This window comes from Polypterus senegalus, chromosome 13 (genome assembly GCF_016835505.1).
Source record: "Polypterus senegalus isolate Bchr_013 chromosome 13, ASM1683550v1, whole genome shotgun sequence".
NCBI classification, from domain to species: Eukaryota; Metazoa; Chordata; class Cladistia; order Polypteriformes; family Polypteridae; genus Polypterus; species Polypterus senegalus.
In genome coordinates, this window is record NC_053166.1 from 145,557,583 (window position 1) to 145,571,999 (window position 14,417).

Consider the following 14,417-nt stretch of genomic DNA (forward strand, 5'->3'; position numbering starts at 1 on the left):
CCTTAAACATTTACCATCATGCTTGTTTGTTCATGTGAAGATATAAAGTGTTGAGAATAGTATGAGGTTTTTCTTCAGACATAATGAGGTGCAGGTTGGCTAAAATGTTTCACCTTTGAGTTATAAGGTCATTCATTAATAATGTTCCCAAACTCTAAACCAAGTGTATATTTGGCAAAGTTAAATTGAATATTCATGTTGTTGCTAGCAAGTAGTAGTTCTTGTTACTCTGTAATGGATCTTGTTTTTGTTCAGAGTGTTTTGGATGATTGAGTCATAAGCATAAGTACAAGTGAGAGGTGCCTTCACATCCTCTGATTCCCCAAACCGGCTTCTCTGTAACTTCATAAAAAAAGAACACCTCTTTTATTTATTTATTTTTTGTTCTTTATTTTTACTTTTCTTGTAAAAGGATTTTTTTAATTTTCTTATACCCCTTGGGTGTCAGAGCACAGGGTCAGCCATTGTACAGCGCCCCTACAGCAATTGCAGGTTAAGGGCATTGCACAAGGGCCCATCAGAGTAGGATCTCTTTTGGCAGTAATATGGTTTCATACCGGGAACCTTCTAGATACCGGCGACGATCCTTAGCCTCAGAGCCACCACTCCACCTCCACACCTTTATTCTTGAAGTTATTGGTAAAGATTGACAATATGACGTTAACTGAGCCTAGGCCCTTAAACCTCAATTGTAACCCTTTCAAGCTGAAAGGTATTAGAACTCCCCACCCCCAAGTTTTGGAGATTTCCTTTTGATTTTGATATAGTGTGCCTCTAAAACATGTGCTAGCAACTTCAGACTGATGGTAAGGCCCAAAATTAAATCAGGTTTACTCCTCATTGAGAAACTTGCACTGGCATAAATCAGGACTGATAGCTAACGAAAGTATTCAGTCAGTCAGTCAGTCAGTCAGTATTCAAACAGCTGACTGTTAATTCCTTTTCTTGAGTATAGTAAGATAGTAAGGACAATAAGATTTTCAGACCAAACACATTAAAACAAATCTAATCAAATGAACTGTAAAAAAATGATAATACAGCTAATAAGATAGGACAAAAACTTTTTGTTCAGAACAGCATATAATTAGATGCTTAGCTTTACTTTAATAATAATAATTAATTTTATTTATAAGGCACTTTTCCTGTGCTTAAGGTGCTTACTTTCTTTGTTTTAAGGCATCACATATACAGTAGCTAGAGAAACATGTTTGAGCATCCTAATTCCTAAATTTGAAACATTTTGAGCACTAACATAACTCACAAGTAGTAAAATTCTACACTTAACCTCACTTGGGTATGTTGGGCTCTGGTGGTTGGTGTCAATTTGTAATCATCCTTTGTCACCAGCAGACCTACATGCATTAATCTCAGCTCCATGGTGCAGAGATATTGTTGAAAATGTCAGAAAGGACTGCAGAAGCCCTGTGGCTTTTAGTGTTAAGAAAAACTGGAAACATTTATGTTTAACTATAGCACATAAAGTCCAGCGGTTGGAGAAACTGGACAGTGGTACAAGTGTGAAACGTTTTACAGGGGAGTATGGTGCTGGAATGACCACCATCCTTGACCTGAAAAACCAGAATGATTAATTGTTGAATTTTATTTATACTGAAAGTGATGAATAGAAGTTGATTAAAAGCATAGCATGTTTTTTTTTTTAATTTGAGGTGAAGAAGCATTTGATAATCATGAAGCAGCAGAGAATTTCATTGATGAATTTGCTAAAGTCATTGTTGATGGAAAATCTGACACCAGACCAAATCTATAATGCTGATGAAACATCGCTGTTTTGGTGTTCCTGATGAGACAACACCTACATGAATCAAGGGTGCCAAGTACAGAGTAACTGTGCTGGGATGCACTAATGCAGCAGGAATGGATGCAGGCTTTATATGCGAGTACTGAAATCCTGACGTTGTTTGTTGTTGCTGTTGTTTAACAGCTAATGCTACTGTGCACAAACTTTATTTCATGCATAAAAATATTGTACACAATTACCTTCAGGCTATATGTATAAGGTGTATGTGATACATAAGTAAATTTTATGTTTATACTTTGGTCCCTTCTCCAAGATATCTCATTATACATATGCAAGTATTTCAAAATATGAAAAATATCTAAAAATTTTGAAGTACTGTACTTGTGGTCACAAGAATTTTGGATTAGGACTGTGCAACCTGTATTAAAATGCACAATCTAAGTAAAGGTGGGGTGGGGTGGTGGCTCTGAGGCTAAGGATCTGTGCTGGTATCCAGAAGGTTGCCAGTTCGAATCCCTGTCACTGCCAAAAGAGATCCTACTCTGCTGGGCCCTTGAGCAAGGCCGTTAACCTTCAATTGCTCCAGGGGTTCTGTACAATGGCTGACCCTGTGCCCTGACCCCAAGGGGTATGCGAAAACTAACAAATTACTAATATGAGAAATTGTATAAGTTGAAATAAAGAACAAAAAAAGAAAGGTGGAGTCTATTTACCATTTTCTTTTTAGGTTAAAAATGATTTCTTATTCAGTTGAACTTTTCTCCCATGTTGTTGTTGTTATTGTGAATTTGTACTCTATGTCTCACCTTCATCTTACTGGCCAGGATATGCTTTTTCTTGAGTTTTATACTGTATAAAAATAACAGGTCTGCAGGGTAGAGAAAGGAATGTGTTTGTTGTACATGCCTAAAATCGGTATATATGAATAAATGTTTATTGAAATTTTTTTTTCTACTGTAAGAAAACTGGACCTATTCATTTGGTTTCTCAGTGTTATGTCCTTGCTTGGATGTTAGGCACCGTACATGCATAGATTTTTATCATAATTCAATTTTCATAATTTTAAAAGGAACAATGTTTTGCTTAACCTTAATGCAAAGCAGTATGTTAGAGTAGTGGTTAGTTTTCAGTGCCAGGGTCTAGGTTAACATTCTAGCCCAGGCGCTGTTTCTTTGGGTATTTCTGCTTACCATGTTAGGGCCAGTGGCTGAGTTAGGGTTGCATGGTATACTGGTATTGGAAAAGAACCAAAAAACCCACATTTATAAAAGGTACGGTAGTGAAAGTAAACCTCAGCTTTCCACTGGATTCTGCTTGAAATTTGTTACTGTATACGTGGAAAAACTGTAATTGGTGTATTGTGATTGGGACTTCAACGACTACACACTTTGTGCTATCAAGAGGAAAATGGTGCAGTGCATGAAGGAGGTGCACAATTGGGCGCTACACCCGGGGGGTGTTTGGAGTTATTTGCTTCGCAACTATTTTGGTACTTGTAAACTGATATCGATGCCTAAGTCAAAACTTTAATACTCAACAGTAGTTTGAGTGCCCTGTTCTGAACTGCCCTACTTTCCTCTAAACCAATTCCTGCATTGCTCAAGTATTGCTACCTCTATATCCCCAATCATTCTAAAAATGGTCATCTAGTGCATCTAGTGCTTGTCTCATAAAATTAAAAAAGAGATCAATTAGAAATATACAGTATAATGTCTTTAGTAACATAGTTTTTGACTTGGTATTTTATCTTCCTTTCTGCAGGGCAGCTCGAGCCTCAGAAGGACCAGTCTACACCGGTACATGTAAGTGCTTCTCACGTTCCAAAGGACATGGATTCCTCACCCCATCTGATGGAGGAAACGATATATTTGTTCACATTTCTGAGTGAGTTTATATCTGATTGTACATACATTGGTTATCTCTTATGTTGATTTTTAGCTTGCATGCTGAAATGTAAAATGCTTTCTAGGGATGGATACACAAATGAATTTAAAGACTTGAAAAAGCAAAGGTTTATTTTCGTGTGGCTGTTTGTTAGTATTCCAAGCTTTATGTGGTAAGGTAAAAAGCTGTAAGTGATGAACCACTTGTATCTTGAGAGAAGCAGTTTAATATTTCATTTAGGAAAGTGTTAATATTCAGGCTTTGTGTAAAATTCACATGAATGCCTTTAAGAAATTTGAATGTAAAGCACATTTAGAATGTATTCAGTCCCTTTCACAGTTCTCACTTTGTGTATGTTGCAGCATTATGCTAAGTTCATTAAATTATTTTTCCCCTCATCAAGTAACACTCATTGCACTAGAATGACAAAGCAAACTTAATAAAACCAAAAAAAAAAAGTTATACGCATATATGTGTACATATACACATATATCTATACTAATAAAAGGCAAAGCCCTCACTCACTGACTCATCACTAATTCTCCACCTTCCCGTGTAGGTAGAAGGCTGAAATTTGGCAGGCTTATTCCTTACAGCTTACTTACAAAAGTTAAGCAGGTTTCATTTCGAAATTCTATATGTAACGGTCGACAACGTCCGCCATGTTGAACTTTATTTATGGCCCCACCTTCACGAAATTTGGTAGGCGGCTTCCCTGCGCTAACCGAAACCAATGTACGTACTTACTTCGATGGTATGGCGCCACTGTCGGCCGCCATATTGAACTTTCCAGCGTCACTAATTCTCCAACTTCCCGTGTAGGTAGAAGGCTGAAATTTGGTACTTATTTGGTGGTATGATGCCACTGTCGGCGCCATATTGAACTTTTCAACGGTCTTTGTTACTTATGGGCCCATCTTCAAGAAATTTGGTAACGCTAACTGAATCCTACTTACATACATATATACGTCCGTAGCTTGCAACTCGGTCACCGTGTGAGGTGGCATTGGGTCCCCCATCCCAACGCCTCCCACGTTGTTGGCTGCCTGCCTATATAAGGCTGTCCGTCACTCCAGTCTCTAAATTCCCTTCCTTGCTTCGCCATGGGATTCACGTCTCCCTACTGATAACTACAGCCTTTTTATTTAATCCACGGCTTCTCCGCTGTTTTATTGTTCATTTATTACGATTATAGTTATTGTGTGGGTATTTTAGACTTATTTTATATTGTTCAGGTACCCATTTCCTTTATCATTTCAACCGTACCCCCATTAACATGTCTATCGAGGTGATCACCATCGATCAAATAAGTGGTTTCCATGCCCGGAGATGGCACCTACCTTTTCCATTCTCTTTGTTATATATTGTACGGCCATATCAGGCTCACTCTTGATATCCGGAGGAACATTGTGTCTTATGTATTGAATGACTGGGACAGGTTCAACGTGTGGACTGATGACGGTACAGGAGATAATTAGACTACACAGGAGCACTAGAAGAGTGAAATGCTTAAGCCCTTCACCTATGGTTCTGCATGTGAGTTGATGGCTGCAGCTGAATTGTTTGGTTGTCGCTTTCAAGTGTACCGAAATGGCCAAATATTTTACACCTTTCAACAACCGCCAATGTCTCTTAAACATCTTAGATTGACAGGTGACGATTTCAGTAGTGGACACTTTGATGTTTATGAATGTTTAAACTCTCAAAAGCTGGATGTGAAGTTATCGATGAAACCGGTTGTATGCTTACAACGCTTGACAGATGCTGAATGTCACTTCAACACAAGTTCTGCAAATACTGTCGTAATTGAAACAAACCATGAAACTCAAACCGATTATGACAGCAGCAATCCAAGCTGTGAGATTTGAAACAAGATTACTGTTCACATGGCCAACTGTACGTTGCATGCTCAAGAGTAAGCTCAGCGCACAGCTTAGTCATATTACAACTGGAGGGCCGAACTCACAATGTGGTATACAAAGAGATCCTTAACAAATAATTATTGGTATATTTTCCCTCAGTTTAAAAGGTTTAATTTTCTTCTTAATAAAAATTTTAAGGCAGTACTTTGCCGCTCTGCCTTGGTATTTTGCTAGTATATATATATATATACATACACACACTGCATCCGGAAAGTGTTCACAATGCATCACTTTTTCCACATTTTGTTCATTTTATGTTACAGCCTTATTCCAAAATGGATTAAATTCATTTTTTCCCCTCAGAATTCTACACACAACACCCCATAATGACAACGTAAAAAAAGTTTACTTGAGATTTTAAAATATTTATTAAAAATAAAAAAATTGAGAAAGCACTAATCAAGAATATGACTGGTCAGGATAAAGGGAAGATTACTGCAGCAATGTACAGAGACATCCTGGATGAAAACCTGCTCCAGAGCGCTCTTGACCTCAGACTGGGGCAACGGTTCATCTTTCAGCAGGACAACGACCCTAAGCACACAGCCAAGATCTCAAAGGAGTGGCTTCAGGACAACTCTGTGAATGTCCTTGAGTGGCCCAGCCAGAGCCCAGACTTGAATCCGATTGAACATCTCTGGAGAGATCTTAAAATGGCTGTGCACCGAGGCTTCCCATCCAACCTGATGGAGCTTGAGAGGTGCTGCAAAGAGGAATGGGAAACTGGCCAAGGATAGGTGTGCCAAGCTTGTGGCATCATATTCAAAAAGACTTGAGGCTGTAATTGCTGCCAAAGGTGCATCGACAAAGTATTGAGCAAAGGCTGTGAATACTTATGTATATGTGATTTCTCAGTTTTTTTTTTATTTGTAATAAATTTGCAAAAACCTGAAGCAAACTTTTTTTCACTTCATTATGGGGTGTTGTGTGTAGAATTCTGAGGAAAAAAATGAATTTAATCCATTTCGGAAAAAGGCTGTAACATAACAAAATGTGGAAAAAGTGATGCGCTGTGATTACTTTCCGGATGCTAGCTATATATATATATATAGATATAGATATAGATATAGATAGATATATATATATATACAGTGGTGTGAAAAACTATTTGCCCCCTTCCTGATTTCTTATTCTTTTGCGTGTTTGTCACACAAAATGTTTCTGATCATCAAACACATTTAACCATTAGTCAAATATAACACAAGTAAACACAAAATGCAGTTTTTAAATGATGGTTTTTATTATTTAGGGAGAAAAAAAAATCCAAACCTACATGGCCCTGTGTGAAAAAGTAATTGCCCCTGAACCTAATAACTGGTTGGGCCACCCTAGCAGCAATAACTGCAATCAAGCGTTTGATAACTTGCAATGAGTCTTTTACAGCTCTGGAGGAATTTTGGCCCACTCATCTTTGCAGAATTGTTGTAATTCAGCTTTATTTGAGGGTTTTCTAGCATTAACCGCCTTTTAAGGTCATGCCATAGCATCTCAATTGGATTCAGGTCAGGACTTTGACTAGGCCACTCCAAAGTCTTCATTTTGTTTTTCTTCAGCCATTCAGATGTGGAATTGCTGGTGTGTTTTGGGTCATTGTCCTGTTGCAGCACCCAAGATCGCTTCAGCTTGAGTTGACGAACAGATGGCGGACATTCTCCTTCAGGATTTTTTGGTAGACAGTAGAATTCATGGTTCCATCTATCACAGCAAGCCTTCCAGGTCCTGAAGCAGCAAAACAACCCCAGACCATCACACTACCACCACCATATTTTACTGTTGGTATGATGTTCTTTTTCTGAAATGCTGTGTTCCTTTTACACCAGATGTAATGGGACATTTGCCTTTCAAAAAGTTCAACTTTTGTCTCATCAGTCCACAAGGTATTTTCCCAAAAGTCTTGGCAATCATTGAAATGTTTCTTAGCAAAATTGAGACGAGCCCTAATGTTCTTTTTGCTTAACAGTGGTTTGCGTCTTGGAAATCTGCCATGCAGGCCATTTTTGCCCAGTCTCTTTCTTATGGTGGAGTCGTGAACACTGACCTTAATTGAGGCAAGTGAGGCCTGCAGTTCTTTAGACGTTGTCCTGGGGACTTTTGGTGACCTCTCGGATGAGTCGTCTCTGCGCTCTTGGGGTAATTTTGGTCGGCCGGCCACTCCTGGGAAGGTTCACCACTGTTCCATGTTTTTGCCATTTGTGGATAATGGCCCTCACTGTGGTTCGCTGGAGTCCCAAAGCTTTAGAAATGGCTTTATAACCTTTACCAGTCTGATAGATCTCAATTACTTCTGTTCTCATTTGTTCCTGAATTTCTTTGGATCTTGGCATGATGTCTAGCTTTTGAGGTGCTTTTGGTCTACTTCTCTGTGTCAGGCAGCTCCTATTTAAGGGATTTCTTGATTGAAACAGGTGTGGCAGTAATCAGGCCTTGGGGTGGCTACGGAAATTGAACTCAGGTGTGATACACCACAGTTAGGTTATTTTTTAACAAGGGGGCAATTACTTTTTCACACAGGGCCATGTAGGTTTGGATTTTTTCTCCTAAATAATAAAACCATCATTTAAAAACTGCATTTTGTGTTTACTTGTGTTATATTTGACTAATGGTTAAATGTGTTTGATGATCAGAAACATTTTGTGTGACAAACATGCAAAAGAATAAGAAATCAGGAAGGGGGCAAATAGTTTTTCACACCACTGTATAGATATAGATATAGATAGATATATATATATATATATATAGATATAGATATATATATATATATATAGATATAGATATAGATATAGATATAGATATAGATATAGATATATAGATATAGATATAGATATAGAGAGAGAGAGAATATAAATATATATATATATAATAGATATATATAGTGTGTGGCACAGTGACGTATTTCTCTTGCCTTGCACTTCCCGATTTCTGTTTTACAATCCTGGTCAAATCCCTGTCTACATGCAGTGTGCACATCTCCCCATGTCAGTTTGTTTCCCCAAAGGCTACTCCCATTTTTCCTTATACACATCTCAGATTAAGTAGATAATCTTAAATTTACTTTTACAAGGTGTTTTTCTTCTTGCACTTGATACCACCAATAAAGGCTGAATGGATTAGCAGGACAGAAAAAGCACAGATGGATAATACAGCAGCATATTCACCATGCTGTATTTCGTTTTGTAGTTTGCTTGGCGAGTTCTTCCAAGACTGAGAAAATGTGTTTTGTTACTTGTGTTTTTATCAAAGTAGGTGGTGCCCTTTACAAAGGGAATATGGTTTATTACTGTGTATTCAAAATAAAGTGACTCTTAAATGTTAAAGTTTGGTTCCTCCTCCTCCTCTCCTTGGTTAGTTATACTTTTGTAATGTCACTTTGTGCCTACTTTCATAATAAAAATTTACCAGTCTCTCTTGTTACATTTAGAAGTGATATCTAAATGTCACCTTGCATCAAAATAAGGAACACCAGGAGGTTTTCCGGGGCTGCCTTTACAAAGGACTGTGAATAGGAGAGAGGAGCTAAAGGGCCTCTTTACTGGCCACATTGTAAGCATTTGGTTCCAGGGCAGAGAAGCATGGCACGTGAACCACATGTCGGCCAAACAGATATTTATGCCTCCTCTTTATATAAAACTTGAAGTGATGAAAATTTCTTGAAAGTGATGAACAAGAAAGGAGAAGGATTTAGATATTTGAAACAAATGTTTCTAAGCATAACTGATGCCAAGATTAAGTAAAGCATTTTTGTTTGCCCACACATCAGAAATCTCATTAGTGACAAGCCATTTGAAGATCTGCTAGTGGGGTTGGAGAAAATCATATGGAAGGCATTTGAGGATGATGTTAGGAATTTTCTTCGTAACTTCCAAAGCACCAAACTAGGTCCAGCTGTCTGACAACCTACTTTAAGCATACAAAACCATTTCATGCATGTTCTGTATTCACACTTGAACAACTTCCCTGCGAATCTTGGTGCAGTCAGTGAAGAACATGGTCAAAGGTTTCACCAGGGCATTACACCAATGGAAAAGCAGTATCAGGAGAAGTGGAATCTATCAGTGCTGGTTCACTAATGTTGTACACTAAAGTGAGAATCATCAGATGTAGGGTACAAAAGAAAATCTGTATCAGAGCATTTTAGCTCTGGTGAACTTATGCAGTGTGTCCGCATCATTAACTGATTAAACATACTAAAATGAGTAAAAGTTATTTTCACATGATACTGTCAATCTGAAGTTATTCGAGTTTAGCGTGAACTTATCTATTATTAACACCAAAAAATTTTTAGGAAGCAAAAAATGTATAATCCAGAGTAGTTCTTCACTTTCCTGCTATTGTTCATGTCTTACTGTTTTGTAGAAAATTCAATGGACACAAGACACTGAGAAAGATTTCAACTTGTCTGCTCCAAGTAACAGGTTTTGTTTGAATCTGATTCCTTGTGTTGTAGCTGAATTCAGTCACAACCCTAAAGCTGCCCGGCCTCAACTGTCCAGCTTTATTAAGCACACTTTCATGCTTTAATTTATTCTGATGATTTTTTCAGCTTTTACTGACCCATTCTTTTATTTGTATGAAAGTAGCCCATTATTTGTCCACACGGGTGCATGGCTTGCGTTTTGTGAAATGTCTGACTAAGCTGATTCCTGTATGGAGACATCCTGTCATTCTTCATTGTGCTGAGGCAGCCATAACCAATGTGATCTGGTGCTGAGGTAATACCTGCATGATGCTGTGGCAGCAAAACGTTGCTATTGTCATTCTCTCAAAAGCATTCATCCTTGGTGCTGTAGGGGAATGGACATCCAAGTCCAGGTCCTCACAGTCTGAAAATGAAGTATGTTGGGCATTTTGCAGGCACAAGTAATTATTTTACGTTTGTTGTCCAGTTGGAGTTTTTGGTAGCAGATCTTAATGGAAGATCAAATATGGCAATGAGTTCTCCCTTTCCACCCTAAAATATAAAAATGGTGAATAAACACAAGCATTCTGTGGCAGACAACCAGATAACTGCAGCATTCTCCTTCTCAAACATTTACTTAGAAATTCATGCTACGTTGTAGATTGTCTTAATCAGTTTAAAGTGGCCATTTCGGTCCTGTTGCATAATTCATCAAGAATGCATTATTTTGTCTTGAAGGTCTCCTGAACTTGTCATATAGTCACTTTATCAGACACTAATGTTTCTAAAGTAATTTTCCAACATAATCTCAGTGTCTCTGATTTATTGGAATGTCATCTAGGAGTAGATGAAATCATTTGCAAGAACACTAGCTTGGGAAAGAATTGAATTTTACAGCAGAGACCATGCATTTGAGATGAATGCTGTTTTAATTATTTGAAAGGCCAAAACAAATTACTTGCTTTGTGTGTTTGATATATTTTAATGTGCCGCAGCTATGTAATTATTCATATGCTGTTATTCATTTTCTACCGCTTGGGTGAATAATGGACTAGACTGCTCTGACTAATCCATTTGATTTTGGTGTGATAAAAGACACACGGTTTTGTGCTGTGTACATCCCTTAAAGTTGGTCAGTCAGTCATTGTCCAACCCGCTATATCCTAATACAGGGTCACAGGGGTCTGCTGGAGTCAATCCCAGCCAGCATTGGGCACAAGGCAGGAACCAACCCTGGGCAGGGCACCAGCCCACTGCAGTCCCTTGAAGTTGACAGAGTGGAATTTTGCAGTCAATGTTTTAGCCTTATTATTAATGTAGGATCTGAGAGCTGGGCTCATGGGGAGCGGCTGGACCTTTTGGGTCCTGCACCAAATGACCTCCACCCACCCCTCTCTTTGATCTTTCAGCCTTCAGCATTTCATTCATCCAGTTCAGGGCTGATTATTTATTTGTGTTTGGTCTGTCTAGTGAAGACACTGTGTGTTCTCACAAATTTAGCTCCTATTTTCATTAGTCTACATAGCCGGCGCCCATGTTTAAAATTTGCAGCGTCTATAAAACATGTTCACACCCTTCAATAATCATGATTTTATTATTGAATCACAGTGGATTTTGGAAGTCTTGAGAAGACATTACAGCTTCCCAAAATGCCAGTTGAAGTTTCAGTTGCTGAATTTCTGTTTTTAAGTATGGTACTTTCTGATGCAAAATGCATTACTGTTTCTCAACAGCAGCAGTGTCTGGCCTAGAAAATAAAATTCAGAATGGTAAGGGGTTGGAGGAAATGACAAAAATTGCAGAGTTGCACAGATTCAATTTCTGAGGAAATGTTTGTTAAATATTAAGTGAGAAATTAGGTCTAGGATAACACGGTCTTTCTGAGAATAATTAACGCCTGTTGAATCATGTACGTATTTTTAATAAACAAGTTTAAATGGAGCCTGCTGGATAACAGACCCAGCATTCCAGTTTTACATTCCCTCACTCACTCTTCTGCTTTAGTCTGTTGACTTGCTTCTGCTGGCCCAGTCACATACAAGAATAGGACTAATAACTGTGTGTTTATGTGTGCAATTGTGCTACTGAAAAATGTGTGGTGTAACAAATGGAGTTGTTTGGCCTGTGTCCATTTGGGTTTGCTCCAGGTCCTCCCGTATTTTCACACAGTCCAAAGATGACATGCAGGTTAGGACAATTCGCATTGCTAAATTAGCCTTAGCGAGTACGTTTTTGTGTGTGTGCGCTTCCTGTGGTAGTCTGGCACCCTGCCTAGGAGTTATTTGTGCCATGTGCCCACTGACTGCTGGCACATGCTCCAGCTACCTGGCAATCCGGACCTGGATAAGCTGGTTAGGAAAACGGATGGATGGGTGCAAATGTAATAACTGTTAGTACATTACACAGAAATGATGGTACTAACTGGCAGCTAAATGGTTTCTTCCATTCTTCATTTCAACAGCATTGAAGGAGAGTATGTTCCAGTGACAGGAGATGAGGTCACCTACAAGATTTGCTCCATTCCACCCAAACACGAGAAGGTCCAAGCTGTTGAAGTAAAAATTACCCACCTTGCACCAGGCAGCAAGCATGAAACCTGGTCAGGCCATGTCATCAGCTCTTAAGGTTGGGGACTGATTGCCTCGATGAAGTACAGCTCAGTGAAGTCCTATTAACAAATATTCTTCTCCCGTGATTCATATCTTGCAGGAAATGGGTGCAAAACATTTTACTCTCTCTTTTTATAAAAAGTTTTTTGTTTGTGGTGAATGAATATAGGTTTTTTTTTTCTTTTGCCCAAGAGGGATACAATAGTGTAAATTGAACCAAAAATGTAACAGGCAATTTGTAATGTAACATTTACAAAAAAGTAAAAGGATGAAAAATAAAGAACAGAACTATTCTTTGGTGCCTTGAAATCCCTTGTGTGCATTTTACTATTTGTGGAACGTAGTGCTAAATTTAAACTGTACCTGTTCTTCACAAACTTTTCATGGGAGTTGTAAACTTTTATATGTGTTCACATTTCAATAATGAAGCATTTATCAACAAATGTTCTCTTGGACAGAGGCGCTGACGATTGTTCACTTGTTGTGTGTTGCATTGCACTTACTGCATTCCTTAGTGAACTTACTGTCTGTCCACTGTGCTGTAAATGATCAACGGTTACATTTTACCTTGTTGTGTAATTCTTTATTTACCCAAATAAGCCACTTTAATGAAAAATACATTTCTCCATTGGTAACATTGCAGTCTGTGGCCCACTGGTGATTTGGCATCCACTTAAATGGCTAAATGCTGAAGGAGAAGTCCCCAGCACATATTTACTTTGATCAGATGCTAGCTTTGTTTTTTGTGTCCTCCGTATTATATATCATACTTTCCAGCAGGTAGGAAGTGTGTGCTGAAAGGTTCTATCTGTCCATAGTTGTGACTAACATTTGTCTTTTCAAAAGTTGGAACAACTGCTTAGTTTGCTTTTAGAAAAAATATTTTTCATGGCTTTAAATTTGACTGTGGTTTTTTTGGTTTGATCATTGTCTCTTCAATTAATTAAATTACTTAACTACGGTCTATCTGCATTGCCAGAAATGTCTATTAGTGTTGACTTTATTTCATTATAAAATTCAGAAAAATGCTCCATGTTGTCAAAGCTTTGCCGTTTTCAGTCTGCATATGTTTTCAGCTTAGCTTATTTCACTCCCTTTTTTTAGAATTCTAAGCCCTATTTTTGTTTTTTCTTCCCTACTCACTTTTAAAAAGTTTAAACAGTGCTTAGTTAGGGTGCAAGTAAAAGACAGCTAACCATATGGACTTGTGTTGTGGTCTTTAAAAAGAAGCAGATACTCTTAATATATTACAAGAAAAAAACTGGTTTGAGGGACTTGTGGTTTTCTGAGATGTTCAATCCACTAAACAAACATCCTAACAGAGTTAATTTTTTTTTTTTTTTGGCAAAAGGGAGAAGGAACACGCTACCTAAAACAAGAAGTTTATATGTTGGATGGAATGAAAAGCTACAACCAAAAACAGAATTAGAAACTGCTAACTTGCTATCATGCATTCTTTCCAGGAAGATGCACACTATGAATTTTACTTCCAAGGTTGGTCTTTCTTTTTATTAACTGCTACTCTCGCTACAGACCTGGGAAGAAGGGCAGTTTCAGAATAGGATTTCAGGATGTAAAGCTCAACTGTGAATGTAATATTTGTAAAATATTACACAGGTGTGAAATAAACAAAGGAAATGCCTTCAGCCTTAGAGTATTTTAACAGAGACAGTGTCAACATATTCTGAAAGCAGTGTTTCTGTACCGTGTATTTTAGCTTTTGCACATTAATCATGCCAGACACCCTCTTATCTATTATACTTTAACCATCACACTACGCAAGCAGGATTTCTTCATCAACAGGGTAGAGTCTGTGCTTTTCCTAAGTGCACTTGGCAAAAAAAATT

The 14,417-nt window shown here is 38.1% G+C and overlaps 1 protein-coding gene across 3 annotated transcripts in view; it reads left to right on the forward strand.

Moving 5' to 3' along the window:
- The window catches only part of carhsp1 (calcium regulated heat stable protein 1), a 53,643-nt gene extending 40,764 nt beyond the window's left edge, over nt 1-12,879 (forward strand). For all 3 annotated transcript variants that reach the window (XM_039774081.1, XM_039774082.1, XM_039774083.1), the window contains 2 exons: nt 3,521-3,643; nt 12,423-12,879. In XM_039774081.1, the coding sequence (XP_039630015.1) occupies nt 3,521-3,643; nt 12,423-12,585 (286 nt within the window). In that variant the 3' untranslated portion in view covers nt 12,586-12,879. The remainder of the gene's footprint in view (nt 1-3,520; nt 3,644-12,422) is intronic.
- The last annotated feature ends 1,538 nt before the right edge of the window (nt 12,880-14,417 follow it).